Here is a 10,656-nt window from a genome sequence, read left to right on the forward strand (position 1 = left end):
AAAAAAAAAACTAAACTAACCTATGTTGAAGGGAGGTCATATATCCTAGTTGTAATAAAAATCTTGAGAAATACTTTAATTAAGTGGCCATTTTCATTTTAATCTGGTGCATTAAAATGTGCGTGTAGTTAACACTTGAAATAAAGTAGCACCCAAAACAAACAAAACCTAATACAATCACAGGTGCACACAATAAATCTAATTTAAAACAATTTTAAAAGCTGCTTGTAATGTACCATAAAGCAGTGGTTCCCGACTTGGAGGATGTGTCCCTTTTGGTGTACCATTCATGACAGGGAGTATACCAACTTGTCTCCCTGTGAGGTTAGTGCATTTTTCTGACCCAAACCCTTGTGCATGCATGCATATACAGTGTGCACAAAGGGAGCTTTAGGCTTAAAATGGTTAAGAACCATTGCCATAAACACTGCATATCATTTAACGTGTCTCATTTGAAAAGCTATAACAAGTAGAGGAAAACAAATACTTATTCAGACATGCCTTAAGTTAGTACTGTTTTTAGATTTTTGCATGATAAAAGTGGATCATTATCAAAGATAAAATTGGCCCGTTTGTAACTGTACATAACACGAAGATTGTGAGGACGTGGTCAACAGAGTATGTATGGAAACTGTGTAAAAGTGATTACTACAAAAATAAAATAAAATTTGGTAAAGCATGTTATCAGAAAAAAATCAAAATATTGTTGACACTTACATCACTCTTGTGATATAAATATGGAAAACATTTTGTAAGACAAAATAAAAATATCAGTGATATTCACAGGACTCTTGGGATATATATATATATATGTATATATAGGACTAAAATTAACGTATTAGAACAAGCATTCATAAAATAGGAATAAAGTTGAACTTCGTTATTTGTATTGAATAAGTGCAATGTGTACAGTTATGAATAATCTGAATAACACAGCAAAATCTCTATTTTACTAGTTTTTAAATAGTTTCAACTCCTAAATTCTTTAATTTTGTTTCAACATCATTCAAGTTTTGAAAGACATTTGCCTGTAATGGATGATCTTGTACTGAACTTCAACAAAATGGCAGTGACAAGAAGGTTATTTTGAGTCTTTATTTTCTTAGAAACATATACCCTAGTGTGTTTCAGGCGATTTGTTTATTATGACTGTGATATTTGATCAGTAGTGAAAAACTAAATATTTACGTAGCACCGGGTTAGCTACACAAATATGCTTTATGTTCACATGAAATATATACTATTATTATGGAATAATCATATGAAGTGTTGTTATTTTATATATATCATTAATGTATCTATATAGAGTTAGGCAGTTAGTGGAATTTGCTGATTGATTAATTGTTTGGCTCATAATAGATTACATTCAACTCAATTATTCACGCATGACACATGGATAGTTGAAATAATCAAAAATAGTAATAATCATAAAAACTTATTTCATTTAGTTGATTATTTTCTTGACATTAATTGATTTAATTATGATTTTGAATAACCACTTATTCTACCTGATCCTAATAGATGTAATTGATGCTTGTGGTTAATTGATTAATGAATTTATTCACTCAGCTTTATGGTAATTTGAATTCTGTTTTTAGATATAATTATTTAGTAGAGTAATGAGTGAGGAAACATCATGTTACATTGAAGACAGTTGTGTTAATTAATAGATTAAAATACAAATTTTAAAGTAAAATTAAATTGTAAGTTAACTTGTTTTCATTTAGGTTCACAGACTCTCCACCATTGGCAACAACTTGCCACCCCTCACCTAGGAGGAATATTTGAAGATCGACCGGGGGTGCAGATTAAAGGGGAGCACCGTATGCCTGAACTAGAACCAGAAACCTTCACTTTAAGTGATCTGGAGGAAGATGAAGGTGGGATCCTCATGAAGGTTACATTTATATTTTATACACTATCTAATTTTTGTAAAAAAACAAAAAAAAGGATCCACGAAAAGGTTTTTACTGACATTGTATTATTGTATAACAAAGACTGTAAGATAAGAGCAACGTAATTTGTCAGTGTTGCATCTAGTTAATGGTAGGATATTAGGAAAAGTTGTCAATTTGATTGTTATTCAGCCCAGTATCCATATATCCAGTTTCAAAATTTCCATGAAAATAATAATTCTAACTGTTTAAAATTAAAACACTTAGTCATTATGTAACATTTTAGTGTTATTGGCAAAGAAATAAAAAAAAAAGTTCCAACTCATTTCCGTGCAGCTCCGAGGTGTCTTGTCTGTAAATGATGCATTTATGGATTTTATTAGAATTTTTTGTCCATCCCAATGTATTTGCTAAGAAACTGTCATCCCTTGAAAATATATGTATAATGATTCATATCTTGTTTTTCACATGCTTTTCATTTTCTGTTAGTGGTTTTGTTACAGTAGTGTTTCCTTGCTAAAAATTATTGAATAGAACAGATTATAATTTATCTTTGTTATTGTAAATTAAATAAAGTGGTTTAGCAGTAACTTGTGGTTCCTTGAGAGATTGACTATTCTGAGCTCCTGGAGTGGGGGATTAAATGAATCTCATATGAAGTTTAGAACACTTAGGTACAAACTACAGATCTGGGAGTTTTTTGACTAGTTTCTTTAGATGTTGTTTTTTGTTTCTTAAGCTCTTTTAATGTTAGATTGTACCTGTTTGAAAGATACAAAAATGTTATCCAATGACAGTACATCAGGTAATTTAGGTTGGAATTGACAGGTATAGTAGATGACAAATATATAATCTGGTAACTCAAAATCTTACTTATTGAATGATATTGTTACTATTATCATATTCAAGCAATGCACTTAGTAGTTTAGAAGTTAAAAAATACCACTGCAGTTGTATCTGTTTGTCTTCTGAAATCCAGCCTGTTTATCTAGACAACTTAACATAACAAATACTAACTCTTGTGTGTGTGTGCTATATACAGAAAAAGGTTTTAACTAATCAAATTTTAAAATGCTTCATTAATCTCAAATATTTTACTTTAAAAAGTATCTCGACTGTCAAGTCAAATATTGTATTTTGTAAATTCTAATGCTACATCTGCATCTTGTTTTGGTGCAATAGAACAACTTTTTCCAAGTTGTATTAACTGAGGGAAAAAATGTCTTCTTTTTTTCTTTTTTTTTATGAAAATAATTTTTAATATCAAAATATACTTACTGTTAAATTCCAATTCATTGACTATTTAATTTTTTTCCCATTTTATCATGTTTATAAACAGCTAGCTGAAAAGCTATAAACTTAATAAATCATTTCAACCATAATTCTGTTGTAAAAATAAAATTGTTACTAATTTAGTAATTGTAAAAATATACCATGTTAGGTTACATTTTATTTACTTACAGATGTGTGTGTAAGATACACCATCTCAATAATTTAGTGTAGCACTGCTTACTCGTAGAAAGTTTAAAATATTTTCTTTTTTTCTTTCTCTCTCTCTTTTTTTTTTTTTTTTTTTGGAACAAAGGGAAAAAAATCTGTTAGTTGAGTAATTACAAAACATAATTCCAGCAAAAGTTCATAAACCTGAATAGAAATACTTCTCTTAGACAGATAATCAGTAAAGGTTTAAACAGAGAAAATTTGGTAAGAAAAAGGATTTGTACTTCGTAATGTAACTAAAGTGTTTGTTCAATAGTTGTGTTAATTTCAATGTGAAAAAATACCATTTAGCAATTTTTCCAACATTTCTATTTATTGTAGATTTTTCCAATCCTGGGAAAAGTTTTGTCAACACCTGTTCTGTCTATACATATACAAATTCTACCGTTCTTCATCCTACTGATCAGACAAGAGTTACACCAAGGTAATTTTTCTCAACCTATTTTATTTGTTCCACATGATGTGTAATGTAGTGCTGTAACTTGTGGACTTATATTTTATCATAATTTGGTCTTTGGTAGCTGCTGTTTGCTGGTTGTTGTTTTTTGTGTATTTAATAATATTCTATTAATAAGATGGGTAAATGTTCATTGTTTGGTGTCCTACTGTAAATATTGTCTTCTTTAATGATCTGTTTTGTAGCAATTCTTATTCTATTAGAGCTGTTTTATGGACTTTATTAGTATTTTTTTTCTGTGTACTTGCTTGTTGTCTGATTAATCCTTGTTTTCTATATTGTAATTGTTTCTTTTGGATGTTATAAAGTTCTCTGTGTATCTAAACCTAACATTTTATTTGGTAGTTACCTTGGATTACAGTTGGCGGTGAGAGCCATGTCTCAGCCTCCCTCCACATTGAACAGCCCGGAACAACGGCATGAACAAGCAACTAGCACATACAGTACAATGTTAGGATTGGCCAAGGTGCTTAATGAAAGAGGAATCCATGCCATTGTACCTACTGCTTCAACCTCTCAGGAAAAGGTAAAACGTAAGACAGAAACAATTTTTAGTGCAGCTGAGAATAATTAAGTAGAGAATGCAACTTTTTTGAGACATTTTGTTTTTTAGGCAAACTTCAACAAAAAATGCTGTGAGAAAATATTCTCACAGGTTATGCTTACACTGTGGTTGGAAAAGTTAAGAAACATTAACCAAAGTGTTAAAATGTAACTTACAAGGTATAATTTCTGTGTTCAGATGGTTTAAGTAAACCAACAAACACATGCATAGGATTAACACTGCTTTGTGTAGTGTCTTGAAGCACAAGAATGTTTTTTTTTAATCTAGGAGGTCTCTCCAACTCCAACTCCTACCCCATCACCAGATGGTTCTCCACCTCCCTATGGCCTTGTTAAGATTCCAGACCTTTTAACTGGATCAGCTATAAGACGAAAACTACACCTCTTTCGTACTCCTCGTTCCCAGAAACAATGTAGTGTTTCTACAGCTGTGGCATCAGGAACTCTGACAACAGATGATAAAACATCAACTACAGTTGTAGGTTCATCAGGTAATCCTTCTATTGGTCTAATGGAGAAGCTGAGTCAGATTGGCTTGGAGAACATCATGACTACAACAGGTTGTGGGGTTGCTTCCTATCCACAGAGTTCTCGAAGATCCCGTCTACCTTCACCTTATGGCCTCAGCTCCATCCCAGACTCTTCTCCCCTCACTCTTACTGCCAATGTACAGCCAGAAAGTGAGATCCTAGAACGTCAGTCTGATAATAGCCAAGGAAGACTTGAACCCCTCAAAACTCCAGCAACAACAGTGTCTACTTTGTCTCATCCATGGGGATATGTTCCTCCCATGGTGTTTGGAAAAGGTGCAGGACTTACCCCTGCTATCTCTCCACCATTGTCCCGTATGCCTAACCCTTTATTACAGATTAACAGCTTGCGGCGGTTTGGTGTTGGAAATCAACATATTGGTACCTTGGAAACACTCCGCACACTCAGGAAAGGAGGCTTTACCTAGCTAATCACTGAAATATATTTCAGTGTTTATTTTTAGCTAGACGTTAGCAGTATTTTACTATTTTGGTGCTGCGATAGTAATCTTCTGAAATACAGCTAGATATAGTATTATCCAAGATTCCTATACTAATGTGTAGCTCACCGTTATTTTATTGTGTAATGTATGTGAGGTAATTTTTGTAGAGTAACACAAGGCTGTGTTAATTTTACATTATTTAATTACTTGGAAAACTAGATTAATAAATGTAAGTTATGCTATAAATAGTTAAAGCTATTGTTCTAATATCTTCTCATTAATCAAAACTGTCAGCAATGGTTAAGTTATAAATGTAAAATAAACTACTATAAACAGTGTAAACTTTTATTGTGCAAATATGGAGTTAATGCTAGACAGTAACTATTGAAGTTTAATATTTCAACATACATAAAATATAAGAGTAAGTGTAGTAAAGGTAGTTTTAGGTTTGTTGCATTTCTAAAGTCTAGTTGAAACTAATGAGTTTTACCTTTTTACTTTTAATATACATTTCAACTAGTCAAGGTTTTCCTCCTCATAAAGTGGTTGTGATCACACTTAAAGTTTGAGGGTTGAAAAAGAAAAATTACAAGACAGTAGACACTGTTGAAGTAGTACAGTCAGAAGGAAATTTATAAGTAGTGACCAGTGGTGATCCAGAAAATATGAATTGTAGGGAACAATATTTATGAGTGTAAGAATGTGCACAGAGCAGTCAGAATTTTATTTGTTTTCATGCTACTGACACCAATGTTTTCAGCCCAGCTGAGCAATGAGTGATACGTGGTTAAATAAAGGCAGCTAGGATCACATTGTTATTTCTTGTTACTGTACTGTTTTTTTTAGTACTTTTTGAGATTGTAGAATGTAAGATTCACTTGTCCTCTTTAGTTTTTGATGTAATGACCAACTCTTTACAAGTATTTTAAAGTTGTATGAGTTTTCTTGTTTTCTGTATTCACATTCGTTTTTATGATTGAGATTTTTCTGAAAGTCTTTAAAAGTAGATTACCTCAAAAAAAGGAATGAATTATTTGGCATTTGTGTTATCAGTCCAAGTAAGTTACTCTTTAGTGTTAGTTTAGCATTAAATAGAAACACAGTGGAAAATTTTAGTCTCTAAATTGTATTGGAATATAATCATAATATCTTTCTAAATGATTTGAGTTGTTACTGATTGTCCAGTTTAGTAGCAGATAAGTTCTGACATCTTGTCTTGATTTTTGTCTAATAATTGGCACAATTAACTTAAAATGAAAAGTGAAGAAAGCATCTGGAGTTTCTTAGCGTTATTGACCACAGGTCATAGTTTTTGATGCTTTCTTCACTTTTTCAAATATTTTTCAACAAATTGCAAAGTGTCAGAGAACCATTTATTGAATTGGACTGCTCACAGGCAAGTTTTTGTTTGAAAGTCAAGGAAAATAACTGCTGCTAAATAATTTTTAAGCAAACCATAAGCAGGGCTTAAAATTACAGTGTTTAGCCAGTGGTCATCAAAGGGCACTGATAATCCAGCATGATTCTGAATGTTAATATTAGTTATAAAAAATTATCTAAGTTATTAAAAAAAGTGTCTGTAAGCACAACATTTATGGATAAAACTTCATTACAGTAGTCAATTCATCCATGTCCAATAGCTTGTTGCTCAGCAGGATTCCCCAAAGTTTAAAATAATAAGGAATAAAAATAAAACACTATACGTGTTTTAGGTTTTATAAAAAAAATTTTGTCTTTTCATATCAGGAAATGTAATTATTATCATAAATGTAATGTATAGTTGACAGTATTTTAAGAAAAATATGAAAATATAAAATGTAACACTTTCTGGAAATTCATATGAGCTGACTAATTATACTCACTAAAGTCATGCAACTTTAAATCTTGTTTGCTAATTTAGCTTGCACTTTGGTGAGTAACTTGAAAAGAATCTTGCAAACAGTGCTCTAAAAAGTTAATTTTCAGCCAAGGTATGTTAAAAATTGTGTTGTCAACTATAGTGGACTAAACAGGCCATTATCACACAGTAATCATGGTATAACTGCAGGATAACTACTTTTATGTCACTTGCATAAAATAATTTAGTTCTGTCTTACAGTAAGCATAATGAAGTGTTATATACCTTCTGAATCAGATATAATATTTAGGAAAGAAAAAACACTTAGCTTCAGTTTTGATTAATATTTTCTTTTTCTGCAAAGTCTGGGTCAGGATTATTAAATTTGGTAAGTTTTAAAAAATTGAAGGTCAGTAAATTATGACTGAAGAATTTAAGGCTTTCAAGCATTCCCTTCAAAAGTGCAAGAAGTTTAGTGCTCCAGACTTGTTAACACAATCTTATTTTAAAGAAGATCTGATCAAGGTATTGCTTTTATTATGGAATGAAGTTTAACATGATACACAGAAGTATATTTAAGTGTTTTAGGTTACAGCATTCTTCATTTTGGGGAATGAAAGGGGGTGGCATCCCTTGCCTCTGGAGCCACAGTGGCACATGTCACAAAAAACCAAAACCAAGAAACTTAAATCCAAGTAGAATGAAACAAGCATTCTTCTTGGCAAACTCCTCATGCTGGGTTGAAAGGCAGTTGTGTCTTATGTAGATATTGAATAGTTACACACATATTGGTACAACCTGTTTTTCAATTTTCTACTGAATTTGTGGTCCTTATAAGGTGTTTTGGACTAAAGGCTTAAATTTCTATTTGTAGGAATTTCAAAATTTTGTAACGTTTAAACTGTAAGGAACTCATTTGAGGTGTTGCAGCATGAGCAGTTTGATGTATGGATTATTGGTTCAGCAATACATGGACTGTCATGGCTTGATTAGTCCTTCCCATCTTTCATCTAAACTAGGGAATAGATGATAGCTCATGCTGTTCATGACTGTGTTTGCTGAACCCCATGCGTTCTGATCGATCATATGTTTTCAAACTCATTTTACAGGAATTGGTTGAAATTGACATCAAAATTATGGTGAAAATCATGTGGTCGTGACGACATGCAACAAAAAAATCCAAAGAAACTGAACTTATTGTACATTATGTAACCGAGTTTAAAAATTTGAAATATCTTGAAATGATGTAACTGAAATAAAACCTCAAATAATGCTTCTGTTAGGATTTTTTCAAGGTATTTCAGGCATTTTTAAACACATTTATAGAATATTATTTGCACAGAGTTTCATACTGGAAACTTTCAGGTAACAACAATGTAAAAATTATTGTTTTGTGATTATAGTACGGATGGTGTTAATAAATGAACAGTGTGAGTTGTTGAACATTTAAGAGTCCTGCAAAAAAAAAAACCTGGAATTTTTATATGTGAGTGTGATCCAACTTGATTTAAAATGCTTCACAAGTTATAAACAATACGAATACACATGTGTGTAAAGATTTATCAAAAAACTCAGTTTGATTAATGTTCAAAAGTACAGAATGCCATAAAAGAAACTGTTCAAGCCACCAGGCTTTACTAGAAACATCTGCATGTTTTGGTGGGTCAAAGACCCACCATCATTAGATAGGAAACATCATTACTGGAATGTTGGTAAACAAGGAAAGCACATCTAAAGATGCAAGTTGATCTTTTGATGTCAAATTATCCTCCTTAATTTTCTTAATAAAATCCAAAAAAAGTTATTAGCAATAAGGGTGTGTGAGAGTTACCCAAACAAGCACACTTTCTAACAATAAATTTGGCAGTTAAATGTGAATGCAGTAAGTCCTGCAATAGAGTTTAATTTAGAAATAGAACAAATTAAAAACTTAAATTTCTTGATACTGTAATGGTAACTGTAGTTTAAAAAAAAAAAAAAAAATATTGTTGCCATGCTGCCACACAAGAGATCATGTCACCCTTAATCTCAAAATAATGTTAGCTTGTACCACATTTGTATACAGGGCCTTAAGTATTTGTTCATATGAATAAGATTTAATATCAGAATTGAATTCTTAAAAACATATTGCCATTGACAGAGTACTTAATAGTAACGTTAATGATAGAATTTATAATAAGTATTATAACAGTTTAAAAATTTCATGGTGTACTAGTCTTAAGGTTACTAAGGTTGATAGTAAGAATATTGTTCTGCCATAAGTTCAAATGATCTTCCTATACATGTTTAATGTGTTTAAGAAATAACTGTCTGGTAAAGTTTTCACTATGGGTGAAACCGCACTTCATGGCTAATCTTAAAGATAAAATCACATTAATAAATACGTGTGACATTTACAAAATTTCTTGTAACTGTGGTGTAATTTGTGTTGGCCAAACATTTAGAAATTTAGAATTTGAATAAAAAGAACATAACTCAGTTATGGAAGAACAAAAAATAAATGAATCAGCTTTAGCAGAACACATAACTAACAGTCCTTTTTCCCACAGTGTTTGAATAATATTAAATTGATTAAATATACCATTAACAAATATGAACTAAATATAATAGGATCATTAGAAATGTTTACAAATATGAATTTAACTTTAAAAAGAAATGTGGTTCCAAGGATTGTAAAATTCATTTCTGGGAATGATTTTTTGATGAAAGATAATATTTGCCAGCTCCGTGTATGTGTGTGTGTTCAATATATTTGCATTATGCAAAATAGTAAGATACAAATATCAAAATGGTATTTTTTAATGGTGTTTCTGTGACCCATTGAAACATGTACATATTTTCTTTAAGGCCCTGGTGCTTTCAACAGTTTTTTTTAAAGTACTGTGGACTTTTAAACATTGTTGAAACTTAATTTGTTGTTGTTTTTTCATAAATAATGCCTCGTGAGAAAGAAAAAGTTTCCGGTTGACACGTACAAGTGACTGCTCTGTGCTCTGTATTCAGTTGATAAACAGAAATAAAGTTTTTTCAACTGAATTTATGAGATTAGTTTCAATGAACAGAATGCAACATGTTCAGCTTTGAATATACAAAAGATGCTCCTGATGAAGAAACATTAATTACTCTTTGAAAATGGTAAAGCTAAAGCTTTGTCTTTCATAAAAACATTATTCTTTCAAAATGTTCATGCTTTGGGCTTGTTTTTTTTCGGGGGGGATTTCAAATAAAAATTAATTATCATTCATTTTTTAAGGTCAGTATTTCAGAGAAATATTAGTAACAGAATAATTATAATATGTATCAATTGACTTAGATATTAAAGGTATTAGTAGACTTAATTTGACATGGGTTTAGATGAAAAAGAGAACAAAATTATTATATATACTATACTACACACAACAGGGTGGTCTATAAATTCACATGTACTGAT

The 10,656-nt window shown here is 31.1% G+C and overlaps 1 protein-coding gene across 7 annotated transcripts in view; it reads left to right on the plus strand.

The window, feature by feature from the left end:
- Window positions 1–10,262, plus strand: part of LOC106459250 (trafficking kinesin-binding protein 1-like) — a 74,071-nt gene extending 63,809 nt beyond the window's left edge. For all 7 annotated transcript variants that reach the window (XM_022385703.1, XM_022385704.1, XM_022385705.1 and 4 more), the window contains 4 exons: window positions 1,728–1,880; window positions 3,717–3,819; window positions 4,198–4,378; window positions 4,685–10,262. In XM_022385703.1, coding sequence (XP_022241411.1) covers window positions 1,728–1,880; window positions 3,717–3,819; window positions 4,198–4,378; window positions 4,685–5,374 — 1,127 coding nt within the window. In that variant the 3' untranslated portion in view covers window positions 5,375–10,262. The remainder of the gene's footprint in view (window positions 1–1,727; window positions 1,881–3,716; window positions 3,820–4,197; window positions 4,379–4,684) is intronic.
- The last annotated feature ends 394 nt before the right edge of the window (window positions 10,263–10,656 follow it).

Source organism: Limulus polyphemus, unplaced genomic scaffold (assembly GCF_000517525.1).
Source record: "Limulus polyphemus unplaced genomic scaffold, Limulus_polyphemus-2.1.2 Scaffold581, whole genome shotgun sequence".
NCBI classification, from domain to species: domain Eukaryota; kingdom Metazoa; phylum Arthropoda; class Merostomata; order Xiphosura; family Limulidae; genus Limulus; species Limulus polyphemus.